General features: G+C 47.7%; 2 protein-coding genes and 1 long non-coding RNA gene across 3 annotated transcripts; all 3 read left to right on the top strand.

The window, feature by feature from the left end:
- Positions 1–8643: 8643 nt before the first annotated feature.
- Positions 8644–9918, top strand: LOC310892056 (small nuclear ribonucleoprotein E-like; the record flags this gene model as incomplete). The annotated part of the gene is given in 5 exon segments (XM_083854236.1): positions 8644–8682; positions 9154–9172; positions 9175–9212; positions 9420–9498; positions 9863–9918. Coding segments are annotated over 5 exon segments (231 nt in total), but the record flags the coding sequence as incomplete, so codon positions are not given.
- An 8065-nt stretch (positions 9919–17983) lies between these two features.
- On the top strand, positions 17984–21205 carry LOC310892067 (zinc finger CCCH domain-containing protein 11A-like). Its single transcript, XM_083854238.1, has 6 exons — positions 17984–18079; positions 18306–18425; positions 19208–19331; positions 19776–19979; positions 20497–20616; positions 21125–21205. The coding sequence occupies exons 1-4, from the start codon at positions 18026–18028 to the stop codon at positions 19877–19879; spliced, it is 402 nt and encodes a 133-aa protein (XP_083710364.1). The 5' UTR covers positions 17984–18025; the 3' UTR covers positions 19880–19979; positions 20497–20616; positions 21125–21205.
- Positions 21206–21676: 471 nt separating this feature from the next.
- LOC310892055 lies at positions 21677–22912 on the top strand. Its single transcript, XR_014577851.1, has 3 exons — positions 21677–21732; positions 22471–22533; positions 22792–22912. It is a non-coding gene; the product is annotated as an uncharacterized lncRNA (long non-coding RNA).
- The last annotated feature ends 1049 nt before the right edge of the window (positions 22913–23961 follow it).

The following is a 23961-nucleotide window of genomic DNA, read 5'->3' as shown; positions in this document are numbered from 1 at the left end:
GATCTTTGAATCAGCCATCAGCGTCGCACTTGGGCGTGGGCACTGACCCTGCGGAGGAGAGCTGAGACTCGCGTGTATTGTGTACCCTGCCGCCAGTGATCGTTTTCCCCTAGCAGATCTATTTTGAATCATTTCCCTAAATTTTAGAGGAACTTTAGGCTCTTTGTGCTATGATTTGTGAAGCTGTAGGGGCCCTCAGGCATTTGCTGCTGGCAGAGGAAAACCGCATGTCGAATTTGTTGTAAATACTTTCTGTTTGGACAACAACGCCTGTGTGTGTGTGTGTGCGTGTGTGTGTGTGTGCGCGTGCGTGCTTTGACGACCCCCTGCGACGCCCCAGCTCCGCGAGGGAAGCTTTGAAGCGGCTCTGGGAAAACCTCTGCGGAAGAAACCGCTGCTAGTGACTTGCGGAAAAGGGACTCCACAATCAGTGAGATTGTAAAGTAGGTATGTTTATTCAGCGCTGGGCAGCACGGGAGGTCGTGGGCATGAAGATTGATGACTCTTCCTCGTCACCGCTAGTTGACCTCTTGTCTTTGCACAGACTCAGTTGCTCCTTGGCTCTTGTTCACCTGCAGGACCAGTTTCTCCCAGTTTCTTAAGACAGGCTCACTCTCTTATTAGGAGACTGACCTTGGTAAGGGGCCCAAGGCTTCTTGCTTTAGTTAATTGGCACAATGCACCATAGTTAGCAAAGACGCTAAGTAGCATCCTAGTTTAACGCCGTCAGCGCTCTATCTCTACTTGATAAGATTCTCCTAACTCCCTCTCTCACTGGAGCCCACGCAGCCCTCCGTCCTGCCGAAGGACTTCACGGGGACTTCTGCCGGCTCCGGGTGCCCGCACACAGACAGAAATGGCTTTGAGAGAAAACAATCAGGAGGAGGAGAGCTCAGAGACTGCGGCCGGCTTCGGCCACCTTCCCCTCGCTTTCCCTCTCCGTGTTCAAACCGAGCACTGTTCTGCCGTCAACCTTCGCTGCCTCTGCCCGCGGCGCTGGGCTTTCGCGTGTGCCATTGCTCCTCTACATATTTTATCCTTCCTTTTGTAAGGAATGGTCCAGCAATTCGTGTCACTAAGGGATTTGAAGGGTTAACATCGAGGCCCGGGTCTAGGTGATAAGAGAACAAAGGGGTTTTTAGGGAAAAGTGCTGACTACTGCAGGGGATGTTGCTAGAGTTTCTGAAATCCGGCGCAGAGGCTCCCAAACGAGGAGGAAGGGGGAGCTGAAGGACAATTGAAGGACAAAAGCCTGAGAGGAAGACAACCAGCATTGAGCCCGAGCAAGCCCCGAGAGACCACCAGAGACTGATACGCAGGCGCCCCTGGGAGGGGTTTCGGATTCCGGAAACCAATTCTAATAACCCTGCCTCTTCTCGAAGTAGTAATGAATATGTATTAGCCTGGGAGCATCAAAACCAGCCGCCTTAAGTAACAGGTGTGCGTCCTGGGGGAGCAGAGACTCCCGGCGCACCCAGCGCTGCTTGCTTGCCTCTATTCGTTTAATAAATTGTAAACTTTGATTGTAATCCTATTTGGATTTATAACAGCCATTTATAACACTTTTTATATTTGTATTTTATTTAAGGCTGTCTTGCCCCCCTCCCCCCCCAGCCTTGCTGCTCGCCAATAAAGCTGGCGCAGGGGCTAAGGGATTTGAAGGGCCTGCTTGTACACCTAAGGGATTTGAGGGCCTGCTTGTACACCTTTGGGGACTGCCTCTTTTGGGGGGGGGGGGGGAGGTGGGGGTGTTAGGAGCTGCTTGTATACTTTTTTAGGCATTCCTCTGAGAGGGGGTTGGGAGCTTCGTGTATACTGGGGGGGGAGGGCCTCCCTCGAGGTGGAAGGGGGGGGGGTTGGAGCGTTTCTACACTGTAGGGGCCTGCCTGTACACTTTTGGGGCCTGCCTTGGAGGGGTTGGGAACTGCTTGTACACCTTTGGGGCCTGCGTCTGCGCGGGGCGGGGGGGGTTGGGGGGTTGGAGCTGGTTTTAACCTTTCGGGCTTGCATCTGGAGGGGGTTGGGGCCTGCCTTTCGGGGGGTGGTTGTGAGCTGCTTGTATACTGTAGGGGCCTGCTTGTACACCTTTGGGGCCTGCGTCTGGGGGGGGGTGGGAGCTGCTTGTACACTGTTAGGGCCTGCCTTGGGGGAGGGGTTGGGGCATGTGCCTTGGGGGCATGGGGTTGGGAGCTGCTTCTACGCTGTAGGGGTCTGGGTCTTGGGGGGTTGGGGCTGTTTGTACACCTTTGGGGCGTGCCTCTGGGGAGGATGGGGAGTTGCTTGTACACCTTTGGGGCCTGTGTCTGGGGGGGGGTTGGGGCCTGTGCCGGGGCGGTTGGGAGCTGCTTGTACGCTCTAGGGTCCTCTGGCAGGCTTTGGGGCCTCCCTTTGAGGGGGGCAGTTGGGAGCTGGTTGTACACCTTTGGGGCCTGAGTCTGGGGTGTGGGGGCTGGGGCTGAGGCCTGGGGCCTGGGGCATGCATCTGGGTGGTGGTGGGGGGGGGTCCAGTTCATGGGGGGGGTGGGTTGGGAGCTGCTTGTGGACAGTTGGGGTCTGCATCCGGGTGTGGCTGGGGCCTGCTTGTAGACTTCTGCAGCCTGTGTCTGGTGTTTGGGGGCTTTTCTGTAGTGTTTGGGGATTGCATTTTGGCTTTGGGATGTGTCTAGAGCTTCTGGGGCCTAGCTGTAGTGCTTGGGGCCTGCGTCTGGGGCTTTTCTGTAGCATTTTGGTAGCGTGTTTGTGATTTGGGGTCTGTATCCAGGGTTTTGCCTTTTTTGTAGTTTCCAGCTTTGTGTCTGTTTCTTTGTTGGTTGCCTGGGGTTTGGGGTTTGGATCATTAGTCAGTGTCATTAGCGTCGGGGGGTTGATATGAAGGGTTAGGGTTGTGGTTAGAGTTGTTAGGGTTAAAGAGAATAAGGATTTTAGGGTAAGGGGATCAAGGTTGTGGGAATAAAAATGTTTTTGCACAGAGTTACATCGTTTAGAGGGAGGGAAGGTGGTATTGATATATGCTTGCAGTGATAAGAAAGCTTAACAGACAACCTTGTAAAATGCAGACAACCAGAATCCTTAGAGCAATTGGGTGGAAATCACGGTGTAAGAAACATTACCACCTCAAAGAGGAAAACAGTCAAGAAAAAAATAAAATTGACTAGTAACAGGCCAGCAGCTGTGTATTTTCTGTGAAGCACTGGATAGATTGTGAACATGGATTACCCAGTCAATGGGGAAACTGGGGAGGGTCCTGGTCACCGAGAGGAAAAAAAAAATTATATAAACTGTGTTATGGAACTGGTAGGTGGCTTGTGGGACGCCTGCCATTGCAATCGTGAATAAAAATGCTACCTCACTGAGATACTTGCCTGAGCCTATGGTATTGGTTACAGAGTGTTTCTAATAAGGTGTTAGGGTTTTAAGGTTTCAGGGCTAAGGCACTAGGGTTGGGTTTCAGGGTTAGGGTTTCCAGGGTTTAGGGTTAGGATTTTAAGGTTGTTAGGGTTGGAGTTATAAGGGTTAGGGTTTGGGGGTTAGTGTGTTAAGGTTTTAAAGTATTTTGTGGTTTTAGTGTTGATAGGGTTTTTAGGGTTAGGGTCTTAGGGTTTTAGTTATGGTCAGGTATTTAGGGTTAGGGTTTTAAGGTCTTATTTTTTTTTTTTTAAGGTTAGGGTCTCCAGCGTTAGGGCTTTGAGAATCTTTACGTTTTGGGTTAGGGTTTAGAGGGTCTTAATTTTTAGGGTTAGGGCTTTTAGGCGTAGGTCTAGTGTGGTAAATTTTATCGGGTTAGGACTGTAAGGGTTTTTAGGGTTAGGGTTTCTAGGGTTTGTTGGGGTAGGGGTTAGGGTTAGATCCGTGGTTGCCATAGGCTTAGGGGTCAAGGTTCTTAGGGGTTAGGCCTAATATTAGGGCGGAAGGCCAAAATAAGAGGGTGGGAGCCCCCCCCAAAATTGAAGGGTTGAAGCCCCAAGTTAGGGGAAGGAACGTCAAAATTGTGGGGTCCCCCAAAATTGGGCGGAAGAACTTTTAATATTAGGGGGGAACCCAAAAAAGGAGGGTGGGGGACTCTACAATCGGTTGTGTCCCCCCCAAATTAGGGGAGGAACCCCCAAAATTGGGTGGGCGAACCCCCAAATTGGGGGGAAGAAGACTTAAATGGAAGTGTGAAATTCCAGAATTGAATGTGGACCCCCCAGAACAGTCTTCAGGGGTTTAGTGTGGTAAATTTTATCGGGTTAGGGCTGCAAGGGTTTTTAGGGTTAGGGTTTCTAGGGTTTGTTGGGGTAGGGGTTAGGGTTAGATCCGTGGTTGCCATAGCGTTAGGGGTCAAGGTTCTTAGGGGTTAGGCCTAATATTAGGGCGGAAGGCCAAAATAAGAGGGGGGGAACCCCCCCCCAAAATCGAAGGGTTGAAGCCCAAAGTTAGGGGAAGGAACGGCCAAATTGTGGGGTCCCCCAAAATTGGGCGGAAGAACTCTTTAATATTAGGGGGGAACCCAAAAAAGGAGGGTGGGGGACTCTACAATTGGGGGGGACCCCCAAAATCGGTCGGGTCCCCCGAAATTAGGGGAGGAACCCCCAAAATTGGGTGGGTGAACCCCCAAATTGGGGGGAAGAAGACTTAAATGGAAGTGTGAAATTCCAGAATTGAATGTGGACCCCCCCCCAGACCTGGGGAGGAATCCCCAAACTTGGGGGGGACCCCCAAAATTGGGGTTAAAGCCCCAGATCCCGGGGAGCTAAGCCCCAAATTAAGGGAAGGAACCTCAAACATGTGGTGAGAACCCCAACATTGGGGGAAAGAACCTTAATATTAGGGTGGCAGGCCAAGAAAGGATGGTGGGGGCCTCCAAAATTGTGGGGGGCTTGGAACTGGGGGGAATCCCCAAAATGGAGGGGGAACCCCAAAAGTGGGCGGGGGGCGAAGCACCAAATTAAAAGAAGGAAACCCAAAATTGCGGGGAAGAACTCTGAAATGGAGAGCTGAAAACCCGAAATTGAGGGGAAACCCCCCAAAACGGCGGGAAAACCCTCCATAAACACGAAACCGGTAACAGAGCAAAAAATGGCGTCCTACGGCACGCTGCGAGGCTCAATTTTCTGGGGAGTGCTGGGAAATGTAGTTCTTGGCCACCGGGTTTCCGGGAGTCCATATTGTTTTCCCAGAGCATGCCGGGAGATGTAGTTCTCGGACACTGGGCTTCCGGGAGGCCATGTTGGTTTCCCATCTTTGCTAGGCTCCGGGTGCTCTGGCTTCACAGAGAAACCCCCAAACTGAAAAATGTACCTGCTAATATATTGGGCTCTAAATGTAGCCCTGGGTTAATTGAATAACAATCCCTGGGTAAGATTGAAGTGCAGGAGAGGTTGGCTACGGTTTTAAGAGCCGGTTTGCAGAAAAGGGATTTCCCGTTAAGAAATGGCATATACTGATTGTTCTCTTCCTTGCTCTGCCAAGACCTGAAGCACATCTTGGAAGCCAGGCAGAATCCGTGGAGCCAATGGAGTTCTCAAGCTCGACTTCAGCTTCTTCCCAGCTAGAAGAAGCAAGGACACGCCGGCTGAGTTCCACAGGCAACGCGCCCGTATCTGTAGACGAGGATTTAGAGATGCTACTTTGGGAACTCTCAGACGGCATACTGGAAGCCGAGCTCGACTTGGACCCAGGGAAGGATGAGGATGACCTCCTCCTTGAGCTTTCCAAGATGATCGATGATTGAACTGCATAGTCCTATGGTATATTGAAAAAAAAAAAAAAAAAAAAAAAAAGAAAACAACTCTTCTTCTTGTTGGATACCCTGAGGTGATCCTTTTTCTAACTGAGGCTTTGCAATGAGACTTAAAGCACAGTTGGAACTGGTAGAAATTGGCAGGATCTGCACTCAGTTGTCCTAAGTTTTCCTGCTGGTCAGAGTTAAGGTCTTGTGCATGGTTCCGTAACTATAGGTGGCTACCTTTGATATCAAGAGGACAAAGCACTTGTTTCTTTTGGCACAGAAAGATGTCCATCGGCACGCTGTGGTGGCTGTGAATTGACGTAGTGACGGAGCGATGCTCTGAAGGCTTAAACGGAAAGCTTCTTCCTTCCGCCCCCCCCTTGGCACAGCTCGATGTTGGGCACATTGTGAAGCCTGGGTGTTCTGATTTCTCGGACAGTTGATACCCAAATCCCGGAGTTACTATGTCAACTCTTGACTTTTATTTGTGTATGCCATTGTTTTGACTGTAATCTTTTCAGATGATGAAGCTGTAGGGGCGGGAGGGAGCAGAATAATTATTCTAGCGTTGTGGACCAAACATGCTGCCAGGAGTGGTGGTGGTGGGGTCAGCCCACCCGGCCTTACTTTCAATTATCAGGGATGATAAAATGGTGTGAAAAGCAGCAGCTCTGCGATACGGCTACGCTACCCCCACTCCCTTCTCTTGTGCTGTACCAAAGTTCCCCCAAGCTTTGGTTGGTGCTTTTTGCTGGTGACAGTAGGACTCCAGGGCGAGTAGTCGGGACTCTCCTGCAGTAACTGGGTCAATTAAGGGTTGGTTTAAGTGCCTCCTGGTTTTTAAAATTGCTCCCCTGAGCTGCTGGCTCTGCTGCCTGCTACAGCAAATGTTCGGGTGCCATCAGCGTCGCACTTGGGCGTGGGCACTGACCCTGCGGAGGAGAGCTGAGACTCGCGTGTATTGTGTACCCTGCCGCCAGTGATCGTTTTCCCCTAGCAGATCTATTTTGAATCATTTCCCTAAATTTTAGAGGAACTTTAGGCTCTTTGTGCTATGATTTGTGAAGCTGTAGGGGCCCTCAGGCATTTGCTGCTGGCAGAGGAAAACCGCTTGTCGAATTTGTTGTAAATACTTTCTGTTTGGACAACAACGCCTGTGTGTGTGTGTGTGTGCGTGTGTGTGTGTCTGTGCGCGTGCGTGCTTTGACGACCCCCTGCGACGCCCCAGCTCCGCGAGGGAAGCTTTGAAGCGGCTCTGGGAAAACCTCTGCGGAAGAAACCGCTGCTAGTGACTTGCGGAAAAGGGACTCCACAATCAGTGAGATTGTAAAGTAGGTATGTTTATTCAGCGCTGGGCAGCACGGGAGGTCGTGGGCATGAAGATTGATGACTCTTCCTCGTCACCGCTAGTTGACCTCTTGTCTTTGCACAGACTCAGTTGCTCCTTGGCTCTTGTCCACCTGCAGGACCAGTTTCTCCCAGTTTCTTAAGATAGGCTCACTCTCTTATTAGTTGACTGACCTTGGTAAGGGGCCCAAGGCTTCTTGCTTTAGTTAATTGGCACAATGCACCATAGTTAGCAAAGACGCTAAGTAGCATCCTAGTTTAACGCTGTCAGCGCTCTATCTCTACTTGATAAGATTCTCCTAACTCCCTCTCTCACTGGAGCCCACGCAGCCCTCCGTCCTGCCGAAGGACTTCACGGGGACTTCTGCCGGCTCCGGGTGCCCGCACACAGACAGAAATGGCTTTGAGAGAAAACAATCAGGAGGAGGAGAGCTCAGAGACTGCGGCCGGCTTCGGCCACCTTCCCCTCGCTTTCCCTCTCCGTGTTCAAACCGAGCACTGTTCTGCCGTCAACCTTCGCTGCCTCTGCCCGCGGCGCTGGGCTTTCGCGTGTGCCATTGCTCCTCTACATATTTTATCCTTCCTTTTGTAAGGAATGGTCCAGCAATTCGTGTCACTAAGGGATTTGAAGGGTTAACATCGAGGCCCGGGTCTAGGTGATAAGAGAACAAAGGGGTTTTTAGGGAAAAGTGCTGACTACTGCAGGGGATGTTGCTAGAGTTTCTGAAATCCGGCGCAGAGGCTCCCAAACGAGGAGGAAGGGGGAGCTGAAGGACAATTGAAGGACAAAAGCCTGAGAGGAAGACAACCAGCATTGAGCCCGAGCAAGCCCCGAGAGACCACCAGAGACTGATACGCAGGCGCCCCTGGGAGGGGTTTCGGATTCCGGAAACCAATTCTAATAACCCTGCCTCTTCTCGAAGTAGTAATGAATATGTATTAGCCTGGGAGCATCAAAACCAGCCGCCTTAAGTAACAGGTGTGCGTCCTGGGGGAGCAGAGACTCCCGGCGCACCCAGCGCTGCTTGCTTGCCTCTATTCGTTTAATAAATTGTAAACTTTGATTGTAATCCTATTTGGATTTATAACAGCCATTTATAACACTTTTTATATTTGTATTTTATTTAAGGCTGTCTTGCCCCCCTCCCCCCCCCAGCCTCGCTGCTCACCAATAAAGCTGGCGCAGGGACTCCTGCCTGCGACCATAGAGACGCGGTCCTCCTGGCCTGCTAGAGCAGCCCCCCACGCTCCTCCAGCATCCCAGCGTACCTTGCGCGCTCCCGCCCGGCCTCAGGGGCTTCCGGAGGCGGCCCAGCAGGGGCGGCGGGAGCAGCGAGGCGGCGGCAGCCATGGCGTACCGCGGGCAGGACCAGAAGGTGCAGACGGTGATGGTGCAGCCCATCGTAGCCTTCCTGCGGCTGGGGAGCGACGGGGGAGCGGGTGGGGGGCGGCCCGGGCCTCAGGGGTCTCGGCCCGGGCCTTGAGGCCTTGTCCCGGGGCCCTGGGGCCTCGTTGCAGGGTTTGAGGCCTTGTCTTGAGGCCTTGTCCCGGGCCTGGAGCTCTTGTCCCCGTGCTGAGCCCTTCACGCAGTGCCCCAGAACCTCATCTTCCGCTACCTGCAGAGCGTGAGTAGCGCGGGGAGAGGACGGGGAGGGGATGGGGATGGGGATTTGGGGGGGGTGGGGGGAGCGGGGAGGGTCCGGGGATCTCCCTCGCTGAGTTTTCGGCTCCCACCCGTTGCTCGGGGCAGGTTTGTGGGGAATGGAGAGCTGTGCGGCGTGCTGGTGGGTACAAGGAGCTGCTGCGCAGCCCGGCGTTTCCCCCTCGTGTTAACGGGAGTGGGATCGTGCAGCCGGGCGTGCAGGAGTGTTCCCTTGTGACTGGAAACGTGTCCTTCAGCAAACGTGTAGTATTCACCCAGTCATATAAGACTCTAAAATGTCAGACTGTTAATTGAAACTGCCCCTGAGAGTTGCTCCTTGGAGTGTTTGGGAGCTCTAGCGGCTATGGTTAGCGGGTATTTCTGAACACACGAGAGAGAACAAAACTGCTCGCGGTGTTTGTGTTCCAATTTGCTCTCCTCCTTCGTTCTGCAGAGCTCGAGGATCCAGGTGTGGCTGAGCAAGTGAACGTGCGGATAGAAGGCTGCATCATCGTGAGTGTCAGCACGACCCCACGTTACATCGTTAGTTTGTTTTCCCTCATTCACAATCCTATTTTTTCTTGTCAAGAAAAACTAGCCCAAGGGAAAAAAGAAATCGTGCTTCTCTAACAATTAGTCTTCGTTGTCCAGCCTGGGTCAGCACAGCTGACGATGGTTCGTGTTGTTGCTGAACTAATTGCCACTGTTGCCGATTTGTAGGGCTTTGACGAGTACGTGAATTTGGCGCTGGACGACGCAGAGGAGATTCACTCCAAGACAAAATCAAGGAAACAGCTGGGTGTGTCGTGTGTCTGTGCAACCCGAGTGACGCGCGGTCTGAAACCTGCCCGGGTGAGCCTTCTAGGTAGCAGCACTGAGACGTACCAACCGTGTGACGAGCCTTGCTGTTGAAGTTCAGTGAGCAATTCCTGGCTACATCTCTGTCCCTGATGATTTTTGAGCTGCTGATTTTGCTGAATGAAGGAGAATCTGTCCCTGCCTGAGACCAGTTCTGGTCTTTGAAACGTGTAATACCAGGCGGCCTGCACTCTGCATGATGGGCAAAACCCTGCTCAACCACACGAAACACTTTCTGAAAACACGAGATTATTCTCAGGTTCTGGGCTCTCTCTAATCCCCTCTTTCCCTTCTCTGTGCTGCAGGCCGGATCGTGTTAAAAGGGGACAACATCACTCTTCTACAGAGCGTTTCTAAGTAGAATTTGCCATCCTTAGAACAAAGGTGGCTGCCGTGCTGCGGAGTGACTGAGTGCCAGGGGAACGCGGCCCGCTGGTAGATAGGAAGTTATTTGTAACTGGGGTTGCATGCTGAGGTCAAAAGTCTTTCCTTTGTGGGAGCGAGTTGTTTGTAGCTTGAAACAATACGTGATGTATTTCACAAATAGCCATTTTTCACATTAACTGTAAATGTAAACCACAAATCTGCCTGTTTTCAGTCTCTTCCTTCTGTGAATGGAGAAGGAGGAGAAATATAGAAGCGTGGGCTTTTCTTTTTGCTGTGGATCTGATAAGTTTCGATAACGCTATGTGCTTTCTTGACCATTACATCTGCGTTATGTGGCCAGGGTGGACTCGTTCAGGGCACGGAAGCCCCACACAGTCCTTGAGCTAGCAGGGTGCTAAGGAGGGTGTTGGAGATTTTGCATACAATTGCAGCCCTTTGTTGCTGCAGTGACAGGTTCCTCAGATTCTTTCTAAACAGGGTTTAGCTTGTTGAGAATCTTTTTGGGAGTGTTTATTGTGGATCAGTCAGTAAAAGTATCTTAGTGGGCCCGTGAGGGATTTGGGGCTGTGGTGCAGTAACCCAGTGTTTACAAGTGTTACTGCTATGCATGCTTGTCCAATAACGTCTCCAGATCAGAGAGTGAGAGCGGGCAACTGGTTTGGATTAAATCTGTCACTTCTTGCTGCTTTGGACAGAGCCTGTAGATTAAACCCTTGTGCTGTTCAATAAGCTGGGGTATCAGATGTGTCGGTTGGGTTTTTATCATTTGATTTATTTTTTTTATCCATTTGGAGATCTGTCTTTTCTATTTAAGTTTCCCCAAGAGAGCTGAGTTGCTTGATGCATCGACCAAAGAGAAGTTCCCCGGCTGACTTGGGACAGCCAGTCCCCTCGTTTTTCTGATCACAAAAAAAAAAAAAAAAAAAAGAAAAAGAAAAAAATCGAAGAAGAAAAATTTTGACTGTAACTGTAACTCAGAAACTAAGATTACCTAAATGGAGAGAAATGAATTTTGATGCACAGGCTGTGCTAGAAATCTGTTAATCAGCATTCAGTTTTTTGTGTATCATCATCATGAAAATTAATAAATTCAAGGTGGGAGATCCTTTCCTGAAAGGGAAGGACAGAAATACGAGTCTTGCTGTGGGGCCTACCCAGCGCAGTTCTGCCATTCCGAGAAGTAATACGTCAGGAGTGTCACAGCAGACGTTCCCAGGAAGAAACCTTTGAGGGGCGGCATGACACACTTGATTGGCTAAAGCAGCTTCAGCTGGACAGCCTGCTGCCGGGATGGGTAATTCTAAGTTGTGTTCAAGTTGCTGAGTTCCTTTCAGCATGTAGTAAAGATCTAACGTGCCGATGTCGTTTGGGAACAGGAGGCATTACGTGTCACCAGCAGTGGGCACGTAGGGAACAAAACAGTATCTTACGAAGTCCTCCACATCTGCCTTTCATTTTGTCCTTGGTTTGCCAGCTGGAGCTTTCAGGAGGTGAGGAAGGAGGCTGTCCCAGTGAATAGTTCAGGTGTTGCAGGGTATTTGTGATGCAGTGCTTGTAAAATTTACCTGCCCGCATCTCCTGTTACAGGCAGCCCCCCGCGGGCCCTGTGAGATGGGGAGCTGCTGCCCGGGGTTAGGCCCAAGGTGCCCTGTCAGGCCCAGGGCCGCCCTTCCCCTCGCCCTGCCCTTCCCTCCCGCTCCTCAGCCCTTGCTCAGGCCTTTTGGGCCGTTTGGCCGTCCGTCTGGCCGTCTGTCCATCCATCCGGCCGTCTGGCCGTCCATCTGGCCCTGTGTCCCCCCGTCCCACCGCCCTGCCCCGTCCCTGCCGTCTCCCTAGGGAAGCAAAGAGTCCCTGGGCTGCCTTCAGGGGGGAGGTTCTGCTCAGGAAATTAAAGCTTCCCCCTTAACGGGCGCCTTGCGAGTTATTTTGAGTTCCAACCTTCTGCCTTCCTTTCGTAGCAGTGCCTCTGAGGGGTGCGCTGTAAGGTAGCCGTCATCTGGCGCGCTGCTCCTGCGTTTCCCAAAGGAACTGCCTTCGGGATCTGACTAACTCTGGATGCACGCGGTTGTCACCTTAATTTCTCCGTTAGTTTGCTGAAAACAACCCGCTTGGGTGACCTTTGTGTTTGTTTCTTCAAACTTGGATCGAGGAGGTCTCTGTTTCCTTATGTTGATGTTCACGGCGAAAGTGCAGAAGGGATGCTTACTGTTGCCCGGGTCAGTCCTGTTGCCAGGATGGGAATGTTTAGCCTACCGGCCCTCTGGTGCTGTTAGGCTGCACTCGGAGTGTGAGCTCTGGGCCTTATTTGGAAAAGACTGCGTTATTTGAGTGTACAAACCCGAGATATTCTGCGGATAGGTGATTCTCAAACCACGTCAGAACCACCGCTGTGACGTGTGCTGGAGTCGGGCGCGCGTTTGACTGATCAGGCGGAGCAGGTGAATTGAATTTGTTGCTGGATGGCGAGGTGTTCTGGGGGAAGAGCTAGGCTAAGGAAAACTTCCTCTTACTGCCCCTTCCCATCTCAAATGGCCACTGCCTGGGGAAATTGCTTCTTTATGACATTAACTACAACGTTACAGTGAGGATGAGGAATCATCTTTACTCCCATAGTTATTTGCTGCCAGGCCGCAGCATTGATTTCAGAGATTTAAAAAAAAAAAAAAGGAAAAAGAAAGGAAGTATGTATTCTTTCACATACTCTCTTTTCCCTGAGAGTAAATGTTGTAGCTTCAGCAGTACCCTTCCTCTGGAAACGATTCCCAGTGCCTGCTCAGACACTGGGGAGTAAAATGACAGAACAATGGAGGAGAGCCACCCGATATAAAGAAAGGAAAAAAGGGGTTATGGATGAAGGGAAAGCAACTACATAAACAATTGGTGCTATCTAAAAATTGGTTAACGGTTTGGGACCTGCAGGTGCTGCCTACACGTGCGTGTGTTGCAGTCGTGCCTGTTGCCACTGCGCAAAATGGAGAGAGCTTCTTTGTCGAATGCAGCACGTTAAAGAATGCGCCATCCCTCGTGTGGGACTTCTTCCCCATTGATCTGTGGTTTACCTGAAGGTTTACCATAACCTACATAAGTTTCAAAAGCAAGCAAACAACCAACCAAAAAACAACACCAACATTAAAGAGTGGCAAGGCAGATGCTCATCTGGGGACTCTGACTCATCGGTGACATCACCAAGCAAAGCATTGTGAGCGCTTCGGGTCGGGGCTGCTGTGGCGAGCCTCGCAGCCGGGAGGGAGAGCGGGTACGGTTCGCCTCTGGTGGGTCTGTGTCAGCCCTCTGCCCTGGTGGCTTCGTTAGCAGTGAGGGTTTGACTGCTGTGTTCCCAGCTTTCGCTTCTGCACCGACCGTGTGGCAGAGCCCGCAAGCTGCTTCCTCAGCTGGAAGAGGAAGAGGAGTGACCTCAACTGTGCCGAGGTAAAGCAGAACCGTTGAAAAGATTTGTCAAAGATGCGGCTGGTACCAGCGCAGCCGCTGCAGCTGCAGCAGGTCCTGGAGCATTGGAGAAGATAGAGAGGGGTTTCTTCGTGAAAAGAATGCTGTGAAAGTGTTTTCACGCCAGAAATGAGGAGAAGCGCCTCTGTTGTTTGGATATCCTCTATTGACCTGGCACACGGGCATTACAGCATACCTGGCACACTCTTTGTATTGTTTGTAAAAGAAAAAAAAAAAAAGTGTTTTAGGGCAGGCCAAAAACCTGCCTTGGCACTTCCACATTGCAGCAGTGCTTGCAGGCCGTGCATCCTGGATGCCAGGCAAGGATCTAAATCCGATGGTGCTGTTGGTAACGTGAAGTTCAGGAAGCACTTCTGGGTTTTTCTGCTCTTCCATGTGAATTTTTGCCCTGTGAAGGTGGTGTACTGAGCTCTTTTCTTACCAACAAATAGGTTTAAAAGCAGTTACAGCAAGGATGAGCTGTGTTAGCAGGAGGCTGTTCTGTGCTTTGACCATGGGAAGATGAATGGTTTACCTATGCACCGTTAAATATAATTTGACACCTAGCACACAACACTTGCAGCCTGTGGGGTGCTTTAACAAGCAGGTAAATCAGCGGAGACTGTTTTGCAGCAAGGCTGATGCTGGGTGATTAAAAAGCAGGGTCACAACAAGGATTTATGCTGTTCTTTCTTGCTTGTCATCCGACTGTCCGCTTACACTGTTCTTAAAATAAAAAACCACCAAAACGGGGTAAGCATCTTTAATACCTTTATTATAAATGGAAGGCACAAAACAGGCCAGCAACAGAGACTGTCCAAGAGAAAGACTTTGTGCTTTATAAACAAACAAGAAATTACCCTTAGGTAGGTGTGATAATCCTTCCCTAATGCATTTTTTGGAGTGCAAAAATATTTTGTTCCCTTCTTGCTCTTCTCTCCAGGACAAAGGCAGAATAGCCAACTGGAAAGTTAGACCAGGGAGGTCAGTTTGTTCCATACTGAGAAAGACAAGCCTGTAAAACAAACTAGGCAGGTTTTCTTTGGACTAGTTATCTTCCTTCAGCAAAGGCAAAGTTTATGACACTTGTTGGCATGTATTTCCAGACCCCCAGCTACCGTGACTGTAGTGCATCTGTAATTCTTTTGTACAAAAAGAGTTCAAAATCTCGTAACGCAAAAACTTTACTAGCACCCTGGAGAAAAAAGAAATCTAAAAATCTTGCCAACTTCTATTACAGACCTGCTGAGTGCACCAGAGTTACTCATTTTTATTCAGGCTTTCAGGGGCTAGTTCAGTTGGTTTCTGTTCAGCACTTGGATCGCCATATTGGCAGATGTCAGTTTAAAAAAAAAAAAAAAAGCCTTGGAGATCTTTTTTAAAATGTGACTGCTTTTTATGGCATTTAGGGCTGTGAGGTATCCTTGGTTTTTGCTTTCTTCCCATTCCTTAGACCAGATCCATTCATATCCTGAACAGCGTTCTGGGTCTGTTCAGGAAAATGGAAGGCAACAAGCAAAATGATGAGCTCCTTGGGCATTCAAAAGAGCTCAGTCTGGAAAAGATTTCAAGTCCAACTTCCATGCTAAGGAGCACCAGTAATTTTTAGAAGTAGATGCAGAGGAATCTGCATGGCACTAAGTGTGTTTCTGAAGGTGCTAAAGGTCAGAAGTGACGATTCCTCTCAATACTAAAGAAGAGAAGGAAACCTTGCACTTAACTACTGTTTTTATTCCCTTTGTCAAGCAGTCAAAACCAACAACTAATACGGGAACCCAACTTTTCCCCTCTTTACTTTAGATTTGGGAAAATTCCCTGCCAAAATAATACTTCCTGGAAAATTCACTAGTGTTTGTGTGAGTAAAAGGTTCCAACCTTTTATTATTAATTTGTAAGAACTATTTCATCCGCTTTTGTCCAGAAGAGTCAGAAATAATTTGCACAGAAATGTGTAGCATTTTAATGAAAGGCTTCAGAATCACTCTAATTTGAACTTTATCTGGTCTGGTTGCAGGTTTTATGACATTTAGTGTCTTAAAAAAAAAATCAAAATATCTGACTTCACATCAGAAAAAAAAAACCTGCTTGTGGCTAAATAAAATCTGTTGCAGCTCTGGTCATTGAAAAATCATTGGCTGTTAAATTGGACCTAAGTCATCTTTTCTAACCTTTCATGATCTTGCAGCAATGGATGATGATGGATATATGGATTAGGGAACAGCACGTGATGGCAAACCTGTGGTATTTGCTACAGCGCAGAAAGAAAACAAATTGCTTCCAAAAAATCAAACTAATTCAAAATTCTTGGTATCATGCAGCCATGCCACTGGCAAAGTGAGCATTGCCCTGCCTCTCAAAGCTTGCTGTATCCTTGATCTGCTGCCTTCCTGCTGTTAATTGATTGCAACTCTACGTGTCTGATCAGGGCTACGAGTTGTTCTCCATATGGATACCATACGACATATACTGTGCACGCTTGTGTGTATAGATATGTTTATCCTGTATGCATGTACATATTTGATCTGGATAGGCTGGAGCGATGGGCTGAGGTCAACTGTATGAAGTTCAACAAGGCCAAGTGCCGGGTCCTGCACCTGGGTCGCAACAACCCCAAGCAGAGCTACAGGCTGGGAGATGAGTGGCTGGAAAGCTGCCTGGCCGAGAGGGACCTGGGAGTGTTGGTTGACAGTCGGCTGAATATGAGCCAGCAGTGTGCCCAGGTGGCCAAGAAGGCCAACAGCATCCTGGCCTGTATAAGAAGCAGTGTGGCCAGCAGGTCTAGGGAAGTGATTGTGCCCCTGTACTCGGCTCTGGTGAGGCCGCACCTTGAGTACTGTGTTCAGTTTTGGGCCCCTCGCTACAGGAAGGACATGGACGTGCTCGAGCGAGTCCAGAGAAGGGCGACCAAGCTGGTGAGGGGTCTGGAGAACAAGTCTTACGAGGAGCGGCTGAGGGAGCTGGGCTTGTTCAGCCTGGAGAAGAGGAGGCTCAGGGGCGACCTTATCGCTCTCTACAGTTACCTTAAAGGAGGCTGTAAAGAGGTGGGGGTTGGTCTGTTCTCCTACGTGCCTGGTGACAGGACGAGGGGGAATGGGCGAAAGTTGCGACAGGGGAGTTTTAGGTTGGATGTTAGGAAGTACTTCTTTACCGAAAGGGTTATTAAGCATTGGAACGGGCTGCCCAGGGAGGTGGTGGAGTCAGCATCCCTGGAGGTCTTTAAAAGACGTTTAGATGTAGAGCTTAGCGATATGGTTTAGTGGAGTACTTAGTGTTAGGTCGGAGGTTGGACTCGATGATCTTGAGGTCTCTTCCAACCTAGAAATCTGTGATACTGTGTGATACATATGTATGCATATTTGTGTGCTGGCCCCCAGATCACTCATGGTATAAAGCATTGGCCTCGAAGGCATACTCATCAAAATATTTGGTAGATCCTCCTTTTTTTTCTAGTTCCCTCAAAATGAGAGAGTTTTTACGCGCTCTCTGTGTCAAAAAGGCAAAACTTCTGATTTCCACTGTCGCTCTCGCTAACTTTCTATCACTCACTCCTCGTGTGTGTGTCTAAACACATATGTGTGTATGCGTATGCACATTTGTGTATTTCTGTGCACTGGTGTGTTTTTTGCTGTACAGGTAATAAAGACGGGGAAAGGTTTTAGTGTTTTCTTAATAGGTGAAGAAATCTTGAAGACCAGAGATTGGAACATACTGAATTTTGAATTAAAAAAAAAAAAAAAAGTCAAATTTTCTGGCTGTGGAAGATGGAGCCTCATTTTTGCAGCCACTTTGAATCACGAGTTCATCTCTAAATGCACTGGGTTTTTTTGTTTTTGTTTTGTTTTGTGGTTTTTTTTTTTTTTTGGTTTTTATTTTTTGAAGAGCTAACTAACCCTGGCTGTCTCCAGTCTGAGAGAGTGTTCAGATGGACTTGCTTCCTCCATTAGTTATAAGCTGTTTAAAAGCACATCCTATGTTTGAATTGTGGATGAGAGGCTCCCTTGGCAAAGTGAGGAGGCAAATTCTTCCTACCCCTTTATCATTAATTCACGGATTCAGTGTTGGTTCGGCCTCCAGGAGAAGTTAACTGGAAGTCTTTGAAGATCGATAACTTTGCTGAGGTTGTCCAGGTAGGTGAACTCGAAGACCCACAGTGACTGGAACGTGCTATTTAATGCGTCATACTGCGTTCTGTAGAAGTTACTCGTAGCCATAGTTGATCATTGCCTTGCATGTATGATCAGGTGGTTTTTGAAGAAGTGACTCCATTTTCAGGCTTCCGGATGTGCTCCAAGGCATATTATTGAGGACGTGGAAGAGAACACTTGCTGACAAAGCTCCTGGCAGCTTTACAGAACTTTAGTTTAATATTGTGTTAGTTCCCGTAACAGCTGATTTCAAGGCATTGCTCTCCTCAAGAGACTAATTTGATGAACAGAAGAAAGCTGGAAAAATGCTTGTTACTCATTATTTTTCACTTGTTGGTACTTTCTTTAGGGTTACTTTTAAAAAGAAGATTTCACTGATCACAAGCCAGTGGAAGACTTTCAGCCCAAGCAAGGGTGAAGACAGCTCTCTCCAAGAGCAGAGGAAGTCCCTGTGGAGAGAACCCGAGCTTGTTATCAGAACTTGTCGGCATGTCTAAACAAGGAGACGATTGCTACTTCTATTTCTATTCTACCTGTACCAAGGTATGGCTGGGTTTCTTTTGCTTTGCTTTGCTTTGTTTTTTTGTTGTTTTTTTTTTTTTTTTCATTTTTTTCAGGAAGGGGTAGAGTAGGAGGAGGAGGCACACTGGTCTTTGGTTAACGTGATAACCAGATAGATTCTGAATTCAATTGTAGCAACCTGAAGCAGTAGCATGGACGTTTTTGAGGCTGTACTATATTTTCCTTGTTGGTTTCCTTTTGGTTACAGGGAGACAACTGTTCCTTCCGCCACTGTGAAGCTGCTCTGGGGAACGAGACAGTCTGCACGCTGTGGCAGGAGGGTCGTTGTTTCAGGAATGTCTGCCGATTCAGACACATGGAAATCGATGTGAGTGCCTAAAGATGTGTTCTCAAAATAAATCAACAAAAGCATTTTTCAGTGCTGTAGGTGTGCTGATTGTGCTTTTGCAGGATAGAGTCCTTTGCTTTGGAATTACACTGGTTTCTGTTAGCAGGGGAGGGGGTGGGAGGAAGGAGAGGGAAATAAAATCAATGCCTTAGGTATGTCTTAGCAAGATTTTCTTTTATTAGACGCCGACAGTATTTTCTCAACAGATGCAGAATAACCGCTAACTAGACTGCTAAAACCTGCTGGAGCAGGGGGGTAATAAACAGGCTGTACTAGCCTCCTGAGAGCAGGCTTGATAATGATCTATCAGGTCTCTTGTGTCCCGGAGTCCTTCAGATAATGCTGTTCTAGCTGCCTGGGCTAGGAAGCAGTGGGGAAAGTTAAAGGTGCAGAAGAACGAAGTCTCCGAGAAGTAGTTCTGGATAGAGTTAACGTAGGCAATTTAAGATGTTCTTTTTCCCTCTGAATAATCCTAGTATAATCCTAGGTGTATTAGTTTAACCCACCCTAAACTGATGTCTGAGAGTGCCTGTCTTCTCAAACTGAATGATGACAAGGCTAAACGTGCATAGTGGTTACAGCTTCTGCAAACTTTGTGAATATGCCCGGAAATACTATACTTCCGTGATAAACTGACCTTTGGAATGATGTTTCAGCACTGTATTGTGACAGCCCTATCGCTGTCGTGACCTGGAACTGTGCATCTCTTTGCAAACCTTAGGTGCATGTTATCACGAGCTTGTCTTTCTTTCTGTCTTCAGAAAAAGCGCGCTGAGATTCCCTGCTACTGGGAGAAGCAGCCAGTAGGCTGTCAGAAAGCCAACTGTGCTTTTCATCACGCAAAGGGACGTTACATCGATGGCGTCTTCTTACCACCAAGCAAGAGTGAGTTTAGGTCCTTTTTCTTTAAGTATTGAAGAATTAATTTTGCATATTACTTAGTGGGTGCCAATAGTGTAGGAGACATCAGGTAACCGTCCATTTGTGAGTGCAGGAAAAGGTCTGCAGTCCTAGGTGGTCAGCTAAACCGAGTGTACTGCTGCTGTACTGCTGGTATTTGTTTTCTGCTTTCATGCTCAGCTTCTCTCTGCTTTGTGTGATATTTGCCTTGCAGTTTGCTTTCTGTTGTTTCGTCTTCTGCTGGGTGGTAGGGAGATGTGTTGTTGTTTGAAGGCAAGTCATTGTTCACGGTGTAAACAGTGGCGGGATGGGCAAAAGGAGATGCTGCATTCATTGCCTGTGCAGGTTATCTGCCTTAGCTACCATCTTCGTGCATTGTGGTCAAAGTTTTAAACTGCCATATTACTGATGATCCTCCTCTTCCTCTAGCTACACTGCCAAGTCCGCCTGAGTCCGCGGACGATGATTTGAAAGTGGCTCAGATGTCTCTGCAGCAAAACAAACTTTCTGTCCAGTCCAATCCCTCTCCATAGCTAAGGCGGGTGATGAAAGTGGAAAACTCGGAAAATGTCCCAAGCCCTACACACCCTCCAGTTGTAATCAATGCTGCAGATGATGATGCAGATGATGATGGTGAGCATGGTTTGGTTCTTGGAAGGAATTTGTGCTGTAAATGATTGTGTAAGTCTTTGGTTCTTGGAAGGAATTTGTGCTGTAAATGAATGTATAAATCACAGATGACCTGAGGTCTGACTAGCGATAGGGCAGGCAGTCCGCTCAGGTCACTGGTGGCTTTGTCTGGCAGTCAGTGGACAGAACCTGAAATGTTGGAGGAAAGCTTAGAACCACTCTTGGCTTTAGCTGGTCTGTTGTGTAAAGCTCTATGTGAAACTAGGAAGGAAATTCCTTTTTTTTTGTCTGAAGAGTAATATGTTGTGTAGTAGTTAAAGCTGCAGAGAGAATCTAGAGTCCTAGATGTTTTGTCCTAGGGTAGTCTACTTACGAGTTCATCAGGTCAGTGTAGCTGTATTAAAAAAAAAACAAAAAAACAACTTTTTTATAGGAACCATGGACTGAAGTGTCATTGCATGAGCTACATAATCACGAACAATCTGGCCTATGCATAACTGAATAGATTTTTCCCCTTCAGACCAGCTTTCTGCGGAAGGAGAAGAAACTAAAACTCCCGTCCAGCAACCAGCTGAGGAAGGCCAAAATGGATTACGGATGATTTCCACTCGGAAAGCCAGTGCTACTACTGCTAAACAAGGTATTCCAGCACCTGTAGTAGGATAAATCGGAAGGAGAACTTGACAATTAACTCAAAAGCAATGTGGCGTAAAAACACAACAGAATGTAGGGGTGCTGAATGGACTCGGTTATTTCCATGATCTCATTTCTCCCTGATACCATCATGTGCCCATTGGGTCAGAAAGTTGAACTCCTTTTCTTTCCTTTTGGAGAACAAAACAGGGTCACAGCATGGAGTTTAAATGGCTGCACGTGCAGCCTGGCAACCACTGTTGAAAGCCATATCTAACGATAGAGGGATCTAATATCACGTAAATGGATTAAAATTAAAACTACAGTTTTTACCCTGAAGGGTGAAAGGAGGGGCAAAATGCCATTGATTCTATGGTTGTTTCACTTGTGAGGAGTGTTGACAGGCTTTATTCTAAATACTTCTGAAAGTTCCTGAGCACTAAGAAGCCTGAGGATCTGTGGTCCTCAGTGAGTGCCTCTAAGCCTTAGTCTCATTAACTGTTTTCTGTTTTCAGAGGACGGTCTGAATTTTGGAATAAAAACACTTGAAGAAATCAAATTGCAGAAAATGAAGGAAAAAACTAAGAGACACGGTGGTGAGTTAATATTCCCTGCTTCCTTACCCTGTTCACCTTCATCCTGTGTGATGATTTTTCTTTCAAAAAAAAACTCTTCCAGTAATACCGGGTAGCTGGCTATGCTTTGGTGAATCCAACTATTTTGCCAAAGAAGTGAAATTTGATTGGCTTCAGAATGGCAGGTGATGGTGGCTGGGAGCTGCTTGAGGGATAGACTTCCATGTTTAGCTGGGGGCATCGAGCAACCTGATTCTCAGCCAGCTGGTATTCTAGATGGGAATTCCAAGGGCAACCAGAGGCAAACTAGTCACCTCTCTTATTTGCATGCTCTGGTCACTGTATGTTTGACAGTAATGAATAATTAAAGTTTTTTGTTCTTCGTGATAGTTTTTTCTGTTTGGTAAACTTCCTTATGCTTTGCTTGCTCTGAGCAGAAGGTCCTTCAAGATCTTCTCTTCCTCCCGTCGATTCTATGATTTTTCCTGCTCCGGAAAAGGAAAATGTCCGGACAGTGGTGAGAACTGTGACACTGTCTACAGAGGAAGGTAATAATTAATGCTTTTGTTTTGATTTCATTACTCCTAAACTGGAAGGTTAAGCAAGAAGGAAGGCAATTCACCCCTGTTAGCCTCCTGGTGCTGCCGCCTTCTGTTCAAAACATGCTTTTATGCTGAAAGTCCCTGGTTGTACTGGAAAGCTTTGGTGCTCAGGTTAAGTGCAGTAGCAGGAGAAAGAAAAAAATGTGTCAGTATGCAAATAGGGGGATAACTGAAAAACAGGAGAGTAACGAGAAGAAAGAGCTCTAGAGGACAGTGCTATGTAAGAAGCAATTTCTGAAGCTTTAAAGAGGCTGACAGTGGCACGTGTGGACAGTAGTGCGATAGGAGTCTGTGTATAAATTATATTGTTTAGAGTTGTGCAAATTCCTTTGAAAGGGAAAGAAGTGAAGAAGTACTTCTACTCATAGACATTCACCTTAGAAAGGAATATTTCTCAGCATTTGTACCTAATAATATTCTGCTTGCTTATGCAGCTCTGTTCTGCACAAAGTATAGCTGTCAAGCAGACTCAGATTCATTCTCGACTACATTCAGCTGGAATTTGAGGCAAACACTGAGACTATGGATACTTTTTCTAAGTTAATTATAGTTGAAATATGAGTTTGTGTGGTTTAGCTGTCAAAACAGTGCCTTGCTGGGTTCTTTTTGGACATGGGCTAACAGTATACTATTTCTATTGGCTACTGGTTTCTATGAAATAGAAAAATTTTACTTTTGTTTTAGGGGAGGAACCTGTGGTTCGACTAGATCTTGCTGAGAAACAAGGAAAACGGAAAGCCTCCGTGGGTAAGAACTTTTTATGAGCTGTTATTTAGGTGCCGCCTTCTCTATATGACTGCATTGAAGAGTATTTTTGACGTATGAGAGGAAAATGCATTGCAGTGGAGATCTGTGTTGACTGCAGAAATGGCAAAAAAACCATTTAGCAGCTGAAAGGCAATTTTATGAAAATATGCTTGAAAAATAGAAGCTTGTGGTTGACTGTTCTCAAATCTTCCTGCAAAGAAATGTTCTTAAAATATTCCTTGTTTTCTCTGTCTGAAGCTGATGTAAGCGCCCTTCCGGTGAAGCGCAGCCTTGCTGAAAGGCTGGGGAAGAAGGTGGAGGTTCCGGGAAATGCTGACAAAGCACCAAAGAGAGGTACAGCTACTAAACAGGCATCTGGATGTGATTCACGGGTTTTGTATTTAGGCTCTCTGTTTGTCCTTTTCCTGCGATGTTTCTTTTTGCATGTTGGCTGAGGTCTTAATCACCAGGATTCAAAGTTACCTTTCCTGCCTTGTTTTCGAATGTGAACACAAAGTTGACGTTTATGCAGCCTCCCTAATTTGGTCTTTTTCTGTTTTGCAGTTCAAGTTCCCAAGTCTGTGAAGGAGAGGCTAGGATTACCTTCTCAACGGACTAGTACTGCGAAAGGTAACAACTGGCTATTAAATATACTTTCTCCTTCTTCCTTTCCGTGAACTTAGACCGTTTTCATACAGCCCTAAAAAGGAATTCAAATGAAAACAAAGAACTGATTCCTCTTGCTCGAGTGCTGAAGCTCTTCTGACAGCCACTATCAGAAATCTGGCTCTAGGTGTGTGTTTATTTTCCGCTTGTGCCTTGTCAAGGTTTTAAGCTGCTTCTGTGAACCATCATATACAATTAGAATAGAGCCACTGCCGGGAGCAGGAATTTGAAATGCAGTCTGAAAAAGTAATCAAGTAAACTAGCATTTCTGTGTAGCAACTCTCTCTGGATAGGGCTGGTCTTCAAAATACAACAAGTGGCTCAGAGGAGGAGGAGAATGTTAGGCTATTGTCCTAAGATGCGTTATTGGGAACGCTCAGGCTTAGTTTTCCTTAGTACTGTGACAAATTTTGGAGACTTAAACTATTGTTGGACTCTCTTTAAATGTTGGTGCTTCTCATTTCTTGATGATGACAGGGAAGGCTGCTAAGCCAAAGGGAGAGATCCATGTGAAAACACTGGAGGAAATCCGTCGTGAGAGAGCTCTTCAGAGACGAGAATGTCAAGCCAAAGCCCAGGCTGAATGGCATGGTAAAACCAAAGATCCCAGCGCAGGGGCAAAAATTCAGGGTGAGCCCAAGAAGCAGAGCGTGCTCACTCTTTCCGGGCCCAGCAAAGTGCAGTCGAAGGAGCCGGCAGGTAAAGCCAAGCCAGAAGGAGAAGTGCGTGTTAAAACCCTGGAAGAAATAAAGCGCGAGAAAG

Source organism: Anser anser (assembly GCF_964211835.1).
Source record: "Anser anser genome assembly, contig: HAP1_SCAFFOLD_125, whole genome shotgun sequence".
Classification (NCBI taxonomy): Eukaryota; Metazoa; Chordata; class Aves; order Anseriformes; family Anatidae; genus Anser; species Anser anser.
The sequence above is the reverse complement of the archived record's forward strand: the minus strand, read 5'-3'. Positions and strand labels throughout refer to the sequence as shown.

Bases quoted from the DNA above. Each gene is read 5' to 3' on its own strand.
- LOC310892067 (XM_083854238.1), top strand. From the start codon at position 18,026: ATGTCTAAACAAGGAGACGATTGCTACTTCTATTTCTATTCTACCTGT. The intron at 18,426-19,207 runs GTGAGTGCCTAA...TTCTGTCTTCAG, and splicing joins TCAGACACATGGAAATCGAT to AAAAAGCGCGCTGAGATTCC. The intron at 19,332-19,775 runs GTGAGTTTAGGT...CTCTTCCTCTAG, and splicing joins CTTCTTACCACCAAGCAAGA to CTACACTGCCAAGTCCGCCT.